The 15,217-nt window shown below is 47.8% G+C and overlaps 1 protein-coding gene across 2 annotated transcripts in view; it reads left to right on the top strand.

Moving 5' to 3' along the window:
* Nucleotides 1-15,217, top strand: part of robo1 (roundabout, axon guidance receptor, homolog 1) — a 224,862-nt gene that overhangs the window by 185,201 nt on the left and 24,444 nt on the right. For both annotated transcript variants that reach the window (XM_080007109.1, XM_080007108.1), the window contains 10 exons: nucleotides 1-14; nucleotides 781-952; nucleotides 3,204-3,409; nucleotides 6,197-6,278; nucleotides 6,861-7,029; nucleotides 7,910-8,076; nucleotides 9,548-9,669; nucleotides 11,382-11,613; nucleotides 12,539-12,660; nucleotides 14,569-14,740. The exon at nucleotides 1-14 is cut by the window's left edge. In XM_080007109.1, coding sequence (XP_079863235.1) covers nucleotides 1-14; nucleotides 781-952; nucleotides 3,204-3,409; nucleotides 6,197-6,278; nucleotides 6,861-7,029; nucleotides 7,910-8,076; nucleotides 9,548-9,669; nucleotides 11,382-11,613; nucleotides 12,539-12,660; nucleotides 14,569-14,740 — 1,458 coding nt within the window. The remainder of the gene's footprint in view (nucleotides 15-780; nucleotides 953-3,203; nucleotides 3,410-6,196; nucleotides 6,279-6,860; nucleotides 7,030-7,909; nucleotides 8,077-9,547; nucleotides 9,670-11,381; nucleotides 11,614-12,538; nucleotides 12,661-14,568; nucleotides 14,741-15,217) is intronic.

A 15,217-nucleotide genomic window follows, 5' to 3' on the forward strand; every position in this document is an offset into this window, starting at 1 on the left:
GGGAGGGCAGCCAGGTAAGGAAAGAGAAGTGTCCGTTTACTGCATAAAAGAAAAGCTACGTGGCTGGTCTGGCGATGGCGCGAGAAGCCTTACGCCGGGACGTTGTAAAAGGCTTGATGTGGAGTGGCTCGATGAGGCAAGAACATCTTTCATGTTCACGAAAATAATTGACATTTTTACCAGTCGTGGGGCAGCGCGTCAGTGGTGAGAAGATGAAGAAAATAGATATAGAGATATAAACAGATGAATAGAATTCACATCTTTGCATTCAACGGGTCCAAAAATGTGAGTTTAACACGGTCTGAGTACCTAAAATTCAAATCGAAAAATCTGGAAAATTGAACCAGACATTGGAGGTTTATGAGATGTCACTATGGGGAAAATGCTGGGAATGTTAAAAAGATAAAATAAAAAATTTTACAAATTGAAACCTTGAACAAACCTTGAAGTGAGCTTATTGATCCAAAAATCGAAAATTGATTCAGGTCGTAGGGGACGACGTAGTGTATTCTTAAAGATGGTCCAAAAATATAGTCAACTGCCAGAATGGGAGAAATCTGGTTTAATGTAATGAACTAAATGCAGAGTAAGATTATAAAGCAGCAAACCACAAGATTCTTATTTTGAATCTTTGGTCAGCCCTGAAGCGAAATTATAATGTTATAAGGGACTGTAATACTTATCCACAAATCACTTTTAATCGGCGGACGTTTCGTTTTTATAAAAATCCACCGTGCCCTCCCCTAAAAACCCTGTGATCCCACTGTGTCCCCCTTGCAGAACCTGCTGTTCTCCTCCCAGCCGCCTCAGCCATCCAGCCGCTTCTCCGTGTCCCAGACGGGCGACCTGACCATCACCGACGCCGAGCGCTCCGACGTGGGCTACTACAGCTGCCAGGCGCTCAACATCGCCGGCAGCGTGATCACCAAGGCTCTGCTGGAGGTCACCGACGGTAAGTGCACGTCCGCAAAACGCGGCTCCGGGGGGGCGGGGACCGTCAGCCGGGGGTACGAGTAATGTTGAAAGAAAAGTAAAGTGGATAAATATTGGGATTTCAGCAAATCCTTGGCTCCCGCCCGTAATACCGGACATCTGATCTACTGCGGTTCAGCTCTGGAGCGTATTAATATCCGTATTGAGGTCGGTGAGGTTTGGTCTGGCCCGCCTGGCGTGTTCCTGTCAGAGCTGGAGACTCTCTGGTGCCTGTGTACCCAGACCCTGGCTTGGGGTTAGGCTCCTCGGTCTTCACACTGGCTGGTGTCTCCTCCGCCGTGTCTACGGCCGGTTTTGTCGCTGTCTACCGTTGGAAAACTGTGGTTGCATGGTGAGGTCTGGACCGGCTCCTCTAATTACCCCGCCAGCCAATCCACGCCGGCTCGGCGGACGCACGCTGGCCCCCCTCCCGCCAATGCTGTCGCCGACCAGGGGCCGGGGCCGTTCTGTTGTCCATGGCACACCTACCTTCCTGCCTCCGTTTGCCACATCGCGAGCTGCATTTCGAGCTCCCACTCTCTCTCTCTCTCTCTCTTTCTCTCTCTCTCCCTCCCTCTCTCGCATTCGGCTGCTCTGATAATAATAACAGTTATTAAAGCGAGCGGGCTGCAGCGAGGCCGCCACCGCTTCTCTGCAGGCAGATCTGGTAATTACAGGTCGTGCTGACAATGTTTTAGTAATTGCACCATCTTCCCGTTCCGGAGTGAAGGCAAAAAAAAAAAAAAAAAGCCTAATTTATACCGCACCGTGGTCATTTGCGATCCGTGCATACATTGTCGTGTTTTTTTTTTTCTTTTAAGCTGCGTTGGGGTATCGCACGACGGCCCCCACGCCAAACGGAGCCGGCTTTTAAATCAGCGGCTCTGGCAGCGGCGGTCATCAAGACGCCAATGAATAACAATGATCAGAGGCGACGCATAACCAGGAGGACCGGGAACATGACGGATCGCACTCGCTGGAGACGGAATATAAAAATGAAAACGGGATGGGGTGCACGTAAATAAATCCCCCCTCTCTCTCTCTCTCTCTCTCTCCCCCTCTCTCTCTCTCTCTCTCTCTCTCTCTCTCATATGCTCTCCCAATCCCTTTGTCTCGCTCGCTCACTCTCGCTCTCTCTCTCTCTCTCTCTGTGGCGCATTTAATTTCTCTCTGGGTATCAACCCTTCTCTCCAGCAGACGAGCACATAGCCGAACTCGCTCCCCCTTTGTTTGCTGTGTGTGTGCGTGTGTGCGTGCGTGCGTGCGTGCGTGTGTTGCTGGTTCCACCCAGGATTCGCAGACTGGAAGAGCAGGGGGGAGGAGAAGTTGAAACGTCCTCATGCTCATAACGTTGTCAGTGGATTTTTTTTCTGAACCTTTTCTCCGCTTGTTCTGTGTTTTATGACTGGGAACGGAGACGGAGGAGAGGGCGATGGGTGGTGGTGCGGTGTGGCGGCGGCGGTGTTTGGCTCAGACTCTGGCCGTGCGTGTTCAGCCGCGTAGCGCCAGGCGTCTGGTAGGGAGCTGCAGGAGAAAGGCTGAAGGATCCGAGCCCGTTTCATTTTAATTACGCTGCTTTTATTCGGCGAAGGTCAACTCCTGCTGCTGAATGATTAGAAAATTGCTTCCAGTTGTTAAAATTGGATTTTGTTTGGTTCTCCCACAACCCTTTTCACTTTTCCCAAACGCTAACATACCCTTCTGTCAGCCCTCGTCTTACCTGACAACCCAAATGTTATTGTCTAATTTCCTTCTGGCCTGTCTGTCTTCGCCACGCTGTCGGGCTGGGATTAAAAAAAAAAAAAGATACTACAATATTATTCAAATCTATTCTTTCAATTTCTGAATCGAGTTGAAAATTGTTGTTCTGAAATTATGCATCCAATAGAATTAATAATTATTTTAATTTAATAATTTATATATATATATATATATAATATAATTATATATATTTTTCCATTAAATATTTTTGGAATACGCGCCAGGTGGTAATACTGAAATTCACGATCCTCAATATAAAACGTCAATATATGGATATGGAATTGTATTGAGTGTATTGTAATTGTATGAGCCATTTGATAAATATATTCATCGAAGCGTGACTTTTGGTATTGATATCGTGAGATCCCGCCCAAATCCCCAGCTCTGCTGTACCGCCGTGGACCCTCCATCATGTCCGCCATCTTTCCATCCATTAAAGGAACGATCCTCTCTTTCCCTTCGTTCCCCAGTGGTGTCGGACCGCCCGCCGCCCGTCGTCCGCCAGGGTCCCATCAACCAGACGGTGGCGGTGGACGGCACGGTGGTCCTGAGCTGCCTGGCCTCGGGGAACCCGGCGCCCACCATCCTGTGGAGGAAGTACGGCGTGCTGGTGTCCACGCACGACTCCCGGGTCAAGCAGCTGGACACCGGGGCGCTGCAGATCCGCTACGCCAAGGTAGGATGAGCACCGAGGCGGGGGAAATTCTCATCCAAACGGACTATTTGGAGCCGTGGAATTTCACCTATAATTGATCCGCTCTGAGGGGGGAGAGACACGGATCCGAGTGGGGTTTGCTCATTTCTGGATCCTTACGGGTCTGATAATTAGAATTAGAGCTGCAGTAGGTTTCAGGCTGACCTGTGAAGACCTCCACACCAATGAACAATTGTGTCTGCAGCCATGTGTGACGGATAGCAAGGGGCGAAAAAATGGTAATAGGGAAAATATACAACATAGAACGAGATCCTCCTTCCAACAACACTGCGGTTTGTTTTGAAGGAGCTGGAGCTAATACATCAGCCCCATATTATGACACTATGATTTAATCTATTTCCCAAATTGAGAAAATATCTCCCTTTTTTCTTTCCTTTTCTTTCCTCATTCAGAAATATTTTTAGATTCCGCACGTTGAGGTTTTCAATCATTCTCACTTTCCGTCGGGCGGCATTTTTGTATTTCTGGATTCGTGGAAACGGGCTTCAAAGCCCGTCCACGTTGCGTGGCACGGCGTGACGGGCGTTCCCCGCCGCTCGGTAAATAAAGCATGTGTTCCCTGCCAGCGCCGAGCCCTCAGCGAGCTGTCATTCAGCCGTCTGTGGCTTCAAGTGCAGTCTGTGAAGTCCAACGCTCTGAAGCTGTCAGTTAGTGCCTAGATCCAGTGTGTGTGTGTGTGTGTGTGTGTGTGTGTGTTTGTGTGTGTGTGTGTGTGTGTGTGTGTGTGTGTGGGTGTGGGTGTGTGTGTGTGTGTGTGTGTGTGTGTGTGTGTGTGGGGGTGTGTTACCGTGAGACTGCAAGCTGTGCGGCGCCCCAACACAAATCCCGGGGAGGGGAAGGTAGGGGGTGCTGACGCTTTTTTCCAGATGGAGGCGTCACGGGGTCAGAGGTTGCGTCAGTTTTGGGGTGATGTGACGGAGGCTTGTGCGTCGGGCGGTGACGGGGGGGGGTGTTCAGACCAACAATGAGACGCCGGCGGGACCCTTTACATTAATGGAGCTGTCACTCTTTTTACCTGACAGTATATTAAGTATAATGGACCTAGGTATTGGTCCATTATACTTCTATATCTATTTATAGAGCTTATATATAAAGCGATCTGCTACAACATTAAAACCAGTGACAGGTGAAGTGAATAACATTAATCAATCTTGTTCCAGTGGCACCTGTCAAGGGGTGGGATATATTAGGCAGCAAGTGAACAGTCAGTTCTTGAAGTTGATGTGTTGGAAGCAGGAAAAATGGGCAAGCGTAAGGATCTGAGCGACTTTTACAAGGATCAAATTGTGATGTCTAGACGACTGGGTCAGAGCATCTCCAAAACACCAGGTCTTGTGGGGTGTTCCTGGTATGCAGTGGTTAGTACCTACCAAAAGTGGTCCAAGGAAGGACAACCGGCGAACTGGCGACAGCGTGGGTCATGAGTGACCATGGGCTCGTTGTTGCGCGTGGGGAAGTGAAGGCTGCTCTGATAGAAAGGTGTCAGAACACACAGTGCATCACAGCTTGCTGTGTATGGGGCTGTGTAGCTGCAGACCTGTCAGAGTGTCCATGTCGACCCCTGTCCACCACTGAAAGCACCTACAATGGACATGTGAGCATCAGAACTGGACCATGGAGCAATGGAAGAAGGAGGCCTGGTCTGATGATGAATCACGTTTTCTTCTACATCATGTGGATGGGTGGGGTCAGGGTCCGATTCTTTGGAGCATCTGTGGGATGTGCTGGAACAACAAGCCTGATCCATGGGGGCCCCACCTCAACTTCCAGGACTTAAAGGATCTGCTGCTAACGTCTTGGTGCCAGATACCACAGGACACCTTCAGAGGTCTTGTGGAGTCCATGCCTCCACGGGCCAGAGATGTTTTGGCGGCACGATGGGGAGCTACACAATATTAGCGGTTATTAGTGGTGGTTTTAATGTTGTGGCTGATCGGTGTATATTGGGTTTTGAAATCGATTTCTATGATATCTATTTCAATCAATTTCTTTGGCTTGAAAAAAATTCACTCTTTTTTGACTGTCTATACTCTTTATAATTGTGCAAACATTTTTATTTCATTTCATCTATTTTTTGTTCCCTAGTTTTTTCTATACAGACTTTTTTCCACTTCTTATTCTTAACTTAACTTCCTTATTCTTAACTTATATAAAGCAAATTGGTATCTTGTTTAGCTATTATTTGCACAATGTTATTCAAATTTCCTTGTCCGTAAAAAAAGCCCTAATAGCTGCTTTTGAACAAAAAACATTTCACATCTTCCATATGTGTTTTGGACCTGGTAAAATCCCAGCTGTATAACACTCTCCTGATCAATATCTGTTCCCCTTTAATTTTGCTTGAATATATTAGTCAACGCTTATTTTCCACCACAAACTGTCACAGCATCTGTCGAATGGAGGCTCTTCCTCGTGGAGACGAAAGGTCTCCAATTAGACTCAGATCCTGTGAAAATCTTTTCCATTTGACTGGAAATGCTCTGCCACTTGGCCTTTGCAGCTGCTTTCCCCCACGTTTTCTGCTCCGAGAGAGAGGGATGATGGCCAGATTACCAGGCACTGACGGCTGCCCGCGACAGGCTGTGCTTGAATACCAATAAGCAGAACCGGGATGTTTGGGAACCAGGAGGAAGTAGACCGAGAGGGGAAAATAAATGCTGCCATTTGTGGAATGCATTTCACACCCCCGCCGTTCGTTGCATTTAAAAAGAAACTCTAACCATGATCTCCTCCCTTCTTTCCTTCCAGCTCGGTGACACTGGCATGTACACATGCACGGCCTCCACTCCCAGCGGCGAGGCCTCGTGGAAGGCCTTCCTGGAGGTCCAAGGTGAGACCAGGGAGGCTGCATAGTGATATAATCAATGCATTTAAATTCATACTTAGTTATATTTTTTGACTTATATTGTATAAAGACTAAACAATCAAGAGTAAATGTTTTCTTGCATTTATTTTTTATTATAATTAAAGACACTATGAAGAAAAATACATAAAAATATAAGAAATACATTTTTCATTATATATTACAAATATATAATTAAAAATGTATTTCATATATTTGTATTATTATATGTTTTTATTATATTTATTATTATATATATAAATTAAGAATTGATTACAATTATATTAAAAAAAAACAAAAATAACCTAGTTTTATAAAAAAAAAGGTGAAGGGATATCCACAGAATTCTTTCATTATTTGATCATCCTGCTTAGATATTTCGAGATTTGTTTTTAAATTGTATAAGGATAGCTGTCATATTTTACAGCAAATGTATGCATTTGCAGTAAACCTCTTTGATTGTGGAAAAACTGGCAACAGGAGATTCCATGTTTTTGTTCCACTATGAGTTTGTATCACCGTCCACCAAATCCTCATCACTTTCTCGCCCTCTCTTTCCCCTATTTTTAGAATTCGGAGTCCCAGTGCAGCCGCTCAGACCCACCGACCCGAACCTGATCCCCAGCGCTCCGTCCAAACCCGAGGTCACGGATGTCACCCGGACCTCCGTCACCCTCTCGTGGAAGCCAGACCTGAACACCGGCGCCACGCCCACCTCCTACATCGTAGAGGCCTTCAGGTATAACCCGTCAACTCACACAAAGCATGCTGCGCCTTTTTGTGGAGGCCAAAGTAAACCCAAAATGAAACTTGAGCCTCGAGGCAAACAGACTTTGGTGTACTGCCACCTACACATATCCAGCCTACAAGGGAATACTGTAGACAGTATTTACATATATTTTATTTCTTTTTTTTTTTTTCATCCTTTTTTTCTCTCCGCTTCTGTTACACCTGAATTTCCACCCGGGGATTAACAGTCTTATCTTGAAGTCATGTTAATTGACACTTAAGATTGTCAAGTATGATATGAATGTAATAGCATTAGTAGGATTAGTAGGATTTACCCTAAATTACACAAGATGTAGACTTGTTAAACTCATGGCCAACCAGATACCGACTAAAATGTATGTATTCAAATCCATATATTTGAATTTATGTATTAAAATGAAAAGGTAAACCAGCATAAAATTTGCAACAGTACTTGTATGTGAAAGAATCAAATCAGTTTTCATCTTTAAAAAATGGATGGAATAATGTAATACATACAATACCACTACTACTATTAATAATAACAATAATAATAATAATAATAATAATAATAATAATAATAATAATAATAATAATTAATAATACAATTGATGATGATGATGACGATGATGATGATGATGATGATAATAATAACACCAATAACATTGATCAGTCAATATTCGTACATTAATAACACATTTAATACTAATATTCATACACCATACACAAGTCCATATTTTAATGGAGGAATATGAAACGCAGCAAATCCTCTCTTCTACCCTTGACTTTACCCAGTCTGTGCTGAACTGTCGGCCTGATCTATGCTGATCTACCGGAGCATCCTATGACCTGTGTGTGTTTCTCTCTGGCAGCCATGCGTCAGGCAGCAGCTGGCAGACTCTGGCCGAGCACGTGAAGACCGAGTCGTTCGTCCTGAGGAACCTGCGGCCCAGCGCCGTCTACCTCTTCCTGGTGCGGGCGGCCAACGCCTACGGCCTGAGTGACCCCAGCCCCATCACCGACGCCGTCAAAACACAAGGTAGCGGCCAAACCGCCGCTGGTATCCATCGCACAATGTGCACCGCGGAAGGAGGAGGGTATCCGTTCATATGTGACGCCACACCGGGTCGGTGTCCTCCATACGGGGTGGAAGCGATCAGCGAAGGGATTGGAGACCGCAGCCTGAAACTCAACTTTGGAATGAACATTCGTTGTATGGCTTCTTGAAAATGTTGATCTTAAAAACTTTATTTCTGGATTTCATTGTTGCCATTGTTTTTGTTATTTTCTTTATTTTTGCATTACTTACTGACATAACCATCGGGTAATGTCAGTAAGTAATTAATTCCCACATTAATCTGACTGGCAACAAGAAACATTTTGTAACTTTGACAAATGATCAGTATGTTTTTCCCACTCGGTCCGGGGGAAAACTGCCTCTGTTTATTGGAGGACATTTTAGTCCTGTTTACATTTGAATCTATGGTCCGACCTCTGTCATTTTTTTTCTCTTTCCTTCCGTTTGTTGCTCAAGCGGCCGCCAGTTGAATTGGCCTGCTGCGTATAATCACTGACACTCCGTTACGGCTGCGTGATCGTTTCAGCATCGTCATTGCGGCGCGTGCATGCGCAGCAGCCACATCGCGGGCGTGTGATGTGCAATGAGGCAAATCAGCTCAAGCAACGTCGCGCGACAACTCCTTTATGCTGCTCGATACAAAAGGAAAACCTTGCACGGTTCTCGTTTTCCGCGACCAATCTACAAAAGAAGTCTGTCTGATATAACGTTATTTACTCCCGACGGGCTCGCCTTATGTCGTCGCTTATGCGCTGCGCCGTTGCCGCCGGGCAAATTGCAATAATCCATCCAATGGTAATTTCCAGACGCGCCGCGTTCCCCCATGTTTGTTTACATCGATCTCGCGTGCAGATGGCAGCGACGCAAACGGTATCGGGGTGGGCGCACACTCCGCTTTACATCCCGGAACAGGGCTGACCGCAGCTCAAAAGTTTGGCTCAGCTTCACCAAATCGTTTTTGGTTGTTTTTTTTGTATTTAACATTATTTATGTAGGTTATGTATTTCAATTGGGTTTGGTTTGTAATTGTTTTTGTTGATCATCCTTTATAAGAAAGAGTAATATTTAAATGAAGGCAAAAAGAAACTGTCCTGTCACAGTTGAGTTGACTGATTAGAGCCTAAATGTACCAAGAATAAATCAAAAGATATTATTTTAATTTTCTATGCAGATGCACTCCCCTACAAAATGACCCCAATCATCCTGGAATGATTAATTATTTCCAAATATCTGTGTTTTTTCATATCGCAAATTATATCGCAGAAAACAAAATCATTGCAATGTGAGTTTTTGTTCCAACATCGTGCAGCCCTCCACTCTGTCAGGAAAGCTTGTGAATTGATGTTGTGTGTGTGTGTGTGTGTGTGTGTGTGTGTGTGTGTGTGTGTGTGTGTGTGTGTGTGTGTGTGTGTGTGTGTGTGTGTGTCGACAGACATCCCTCCCACCAGCCAGGGTGTGGACCACCGTCAGATCCAGAGGGAGCTCGGGGAAGTGGTCATCCACCTGCACAACCCCACCATCTTGTCCTCGTCCTCCGTCAGGGTTCAGTGGACGGTGAGCGATCCAGCTTCCCGTCGTCAGTGACCTTGCGTTCACACCTTGCAGTTTTGCATTATCCGCGCCACCCCCGTCCCTAAGGGCCCCCCGGGTGGTATTTTGGAGCGCTCCGCGTCCACCGCGGTCCATTTGTTTGGCGTCGCGAACGCGGCTAATGCGATAATGCCCCGGCACCGCGCCCCCCCCCCCACGGAGGAAGGACACTGCAGAGGAGCTGCGAATGCAGTCCAAGTGTTTTAAGTGTCCATCTGGCCTGGGCCGGGGCCGGACGTCGGCCAGAGAACCGCTAACACCGGCTTTGCCCACAGCAGGTCATCCTCTCCCACGCGGCCTTGGAATGCGGACCTGCCGTAGCGCAGATCAGCACAGCGGAGGGGGCCGTGCCAGTCGGTGCCCCCTCAGATTGAGAACACTCAATGCTTGTTAAAATAACACTCGCGAGGAGGAAGAGGCGGCCAAATCATGCTCCCCGAGCTGAGATGGCTTGCAGATGTACGGTGCTGCGGAGGGAGGGAGGAGGGTTGCAAACAAGATTATCGAGTGAGATAACTGGGGATGTAGTGACGACGGGCGTCAGCGGCGATTTTTGACATTTTCCCGATGGGGGATCCTAAAGGAAGGTGTTCCTCCTCCAGTTGAAGGGGGCTCGCAGCGTGTTGCCGTAGAACTACACACCTCGCCACAAGTGATTATCAGCAGAGGCTCCAAAAAAGGGCCAATTCCTTAGCCTTGTGGGGGTTTTTTTTTTCTTTGACATAGGGCCACGCTCGCATTCCCAGGTGTAACAATGTGCCATGGTGAGTGATGAATGGGACCTGGGAAATGTAAAAAGGATACTGACATGCCAGGAATGATTTAAAACGCCGCTGCCCGGTTACCCTTCCTCACTGGAATGTTCCTGAAAACGGAATACCTTTTTTTTTTTTTTTTTTTTTTTAGCAACAAAAGGGCCATGTTTGTGTTTACGGTTTCTCGATTTTTTTTCCGGTGTGAAAAGGCTTCTTTTTGGTGCAGCGCTCCGCTTCAAAATTTCCCTTTGTGTTCTGTTGGATAAGTTGCACATTTTCCCCCCTAATGAAGACCACCTGAGTCGACGAGAGCGGGATAATGAAAATCATTCCGACTTCATGCCGAGCTTTCCCCCTCCGCTCTCATCGGCGGTAGCTGTGCGAGCGCGCCGGTTCCTCCGCCTCGGCTTTTCCGGGACCTCGCTGCAATGATAACAATTATTAGGGAAAACCAAAAGAAAAAAAAAAAAAACTCTCGTTACTCACCATAGCTTTCATTTATTTTATGAACTTTTCCGACATCCCGTATTATCGCGTATTCCCGGCCCCCGTGCTCCCGCCTGCAGCAGCCAGTCAGGAGACGGGATGAGGCAGTGTGTTGTCGGAGCCCTGGTCCTACTTAACCAGCTCCAGACTCGGAGGAACCTCTGGCCGATGACCTCATGCTGCGGTTTGAGCAAATAGCTGCTGCTCTGAACAGGCAGACGGATAGAGAGAACTACACGGAGAGATGTGAACGGATAAATAGATGAGTGGTGTGTTAAGTTAGCACCCCGCGTCTCACCCGGGACCCGGTCCGGCCCGTCCGGCGGTCGGAGCTGTCGCTCCACGCTTTGTTCCGAAAGGCTCCGGGGGCATCACTCACCCGCCGCGAAGGGACCCGGCCAGGCTGACGCGGTGCCTCTTTCTGCCGACCGCCAGGTGGAGCAGCAGTCCCAGTACATCCAGGGTTACAAGGTGATGTACCGCCCCTCGCCGGAGGGCCTTCAGCGGAGCGACTGGGCCGTGTTCGAGGTGCGGACCCCCGGGGACGACATTGCCGTGGTGCCGCAGCTCCGCAAAGGCGTCACCTACGAATTCAAGGTCCACCCCTTCTTCAACGAGTTCCAGGGGACGGACAGCGACGTCAAAGTCGTCAGGACGCTGGAGGAAGGTGGGTGGGTCGTTTACGTGTTTGCGCCGCTTGAAATGCCCGGCGGCAGCTGCTCCCGGCGGCAGCTGCTCCCGGCAGGCGGCGGCCGGGGCGGCGCTATGTTGCGCTAGAACGAGGTGCGCTGAAGCCTGCGCGGGTGGAGGTTTTCGGTGCTTTGAAAAAGGGGGCTGCATGAAAAGCCCCGGACCAGATGAGAAACCCACGCACAGACATCCGCCGAGCGCCGCGCTAATTTTTCTCTTCGGGTGGGGTTGTGCCAGACTTACGAGGTTGGAACGCGACGCAAGTCCCCATTATGATCCGCAGTAAATAGCCACGTGGAATTTGAGAGAATGCGACTGGATATTGTTCTGTTTTGATCTGCGGACGCGTTTCGGGGGGAAGGCGTTGAGGGGATGGCTTGCTCCCGCCGTATTCCTGTGTTTTTGAGTTTCTATTGATTGTTTTTCCTGGCCTCCGAGCGCCGGGCGTGCTCTCCCGCGAGCAGGGAGAAGCTCCCGCTTTCATTACGCCCAGTCAAAGTGTGATTAAGGCGCTTTTGTTGCGCTCGCAATTAATTCACCGTAATTACTGGAGGACGCAGCGTGGTATGATCCGCACAAGACCGGGCGCAACAACCGCCATAACTCCCGCTCCGTTTCGGTAAACAGCGGTTTACCTTTGTTTACCCTGGGAAACACGACGGCACCCAACCCGGTTAGTTTTGTTTTCTTTGCCCAAAGCGGCTCTGACGTTGATTATGTTTCTGATTACAGCTGCTTTGTTCTCGCCTCAGCCTCGGTTTCACGCAGAGATAAAAAAGAGCAATTCTGACAGCGAATCCGAATGAGACCAGACTGCATGCCGTAAAAAAAATAAATAGATAATAATAATAATAACTCTTTTTTTTGGCTTTTTTTAACCTCTTTTCTCGCAACCCCTTCAGCCCCCAGCGCACCGCCCCGCGACATTACGGTGACGGAGAGCAGGGACAATCGGACGGACATCGTGGTCTCCTGGCAACCCCCCCCAGAGGAGGAGCAGAACGGGGTGGTTCAGGAATACAAGGTGAGAGAGAGAGAGAGAGAGACCTCGCACGGAGGGCGGAGCGCACGCGGGCGCGGTCGGTAGGCGGCGGCGGAGCCGTAACGGTCGACGCGTCCGCGGCGCAGCGGGATGATGAATTTGGAGGCGAGACACACCTTTGTGGGCTCGCCGCTCCCAGCCTCCGTGTGCTGACGGAGGCTCCGAAGGGGAAGACGATAAGGGGAGCGAGGGGGTGCCGGGTGCAAAGTATTGTAAAACATTGCCATCTGGTGGAAAAGATTGACTTACACATCTGGTTTAGCCAGAGGATACAGTAGGCTTTTTTTTTTTTTTTGTTTGTTTTTTTGGGGGGTTTTTTTTGTATTTCAGTTGAAGCTGTTATTAATTAATACAGATAATATAGCTGCATATGTTTTTGTGGATCATGAATAGCATATATGCATCGTATGAAAATGATCATCAATAGTAAATAATAATACAAATACCATGATCCAAAAAAAATAAAGCAAAGCTAAAAAAAAAATCACAAAGAAAAATCCCAAAATCCAGTATTTATACAAGTGATAAACACTGACTGACTGATAAGCACTTACAATCAATCCTATTATCTCTTCAGGCCGCGACGCTGCTCCCACGTGTTGTTCGACCTATTTGTTCACTTCTTTATTTTTTTAAACCCTCTCACCTGACTCCCTTCTCCTGTTTTCCTCCCGGCGTCTGCTCTTTGTGTAGCGACCGCGCTGTGGGCCCGGCCCCTTCCTCATACATTATGCTGTGGGGCGCCTGAAATTATAATTGGAAATACCTTTTTTTTTTTTCTTTTTTTTTTTTTTTGGTCATAGGGAATATAGGTTTGTGGCGGAGGGGGGGGGGGGGGGATGGGGGAACAGTTCGTTTTTTAAAGTTAAAGCCACTGTTCATTTTCCAGGTAAATGTTTCCTGGCGATAGGGTTTAGAGTAATTTCATGGTTGTTAAGTCCAACTCAAGTGCGCTCCTCGCTCATTACCGTGCAGGTTCCCCAGTGGCTCTTCCTCCCGCAGCAGCTCATGCGGCCGCAGAACCTGTTCCGTGCAAGCGTGGATACGCACATAAAAATATACGCTGTAGATAGATACACGACCACGCTAACACACACACACACATAAAAAACAGATAAACATGCATTCACTGCGATACGTATAATTGCACAGCACATACCTGTATCCACACACACACACACATACACACACACACACACACACACACACACACACACACACACACACACACACAGGGAGTGTGTCTGCAGAGTCTTTAACTAGCGGGAGGTGTTGGGTGAAGGTGGTTGGGGGGAGGCGGTTGGGGGGCAGTTAAGAAAACAGAGCTCTGGCGGCTCAGGATGTGGGGATCCAGCGACCGCATGCTGCGGTGAATGTATGGCGCTCTTTGTGACCCGGGGTTGCCGTCGCACCGGGAGAGTTCTCCCCTTCCTGGGAGTGACGGCGCTCGGCCCCCCCTCACCCCCGTGTAATTGGGTTACGGGGCTGATTACTGATACCCATTTGTTTTCCCTGGGTTTAAGGCCGCGCTCAGACATGTTATGGCTACCTCGGTTAATACCGACTCCGTGTAGAGAACGCTGCAAACGCCTTTGGCTCTGATTTTAGATGTTTTCCTACTGAAACTGCCCAGAACCTGTAACAAAAACACGGCAGGAGCAGTTAAGTGGGATGTGGCAACCGATCATAAAAACTCATCAAACACGCTTGGAAACACCGCCACGGCCGGGTTTCACGAAAATCCCTTATCTCTAAACACTGTGTGTATGGCAATATATGTATTTTTTAAATATTCAAATGTTTTTCTTTGTCCTTGTAGGCAAAAAAAAAAAAAAAAAAAAAAGATTGCTACTCACCAACCTTTGGGGTCATTTCTCCCTGTGTTGCCAGATCTGGTGTCTGGGGAACGAGAGCAGGTACCACATCAACCGCACGGTGAATGGCTCGACCTTCTCGGTTCTGATTCCCAGCCTGGTCCCGGGGATCCGCTACAGCGTGGAGGTGGCTGCCGGCACCGGCGCCGGCCCGGGAGTGAAGAGCGACGTCACCTTCTTCCAGCTCGGTGAGGGAACGCGGCGTTGTAACTTCCAAACTTTAAGGTTCCTCACCTCAATGCAACGTCCGCGCTAGCTTTTTTTTTTCCCCAGCACCTTTGTGGGGAACAGATACGTCTTTATCCTGCTCTCGAGACCGAGTTACATTTATCGCTTTCTCTCAAATCTAGAAAAAATGTCGGGGTATCATAAAATGACCATGTTGCACAAATTAATTTCTTACTTCAATGAAGACTTAGCTTCCAGCTTTTTTGGTTTGCTTTCACACTGGACAACACACCATGTTTTGGATCACCAGTCTCTTATTATAGCAATATTTGGTCCAAATGAATTGTGGAATGGTCACGTTCAAAAAGTAATACGGCGGTGACAGGTTATGTAAATAGAATGCTCAAAATGTTTAAAAGTTGTGCTGTGGATTCCTTCGTCGATGTACGCGCGCGGGGCGCGTGACTTGTCACGGAAAAATCACCGGAATTAATGGA

Source organism: Zeus faber, assembly GCF_960531495.2.
Source record: "Zeus faber genome assembly, chromosome: 9".
NCBI lineage: Eukaryota > Metazoa > Chordata > Actinopteri > Zeiformes > Zeidae > Zeus > Zeus faber.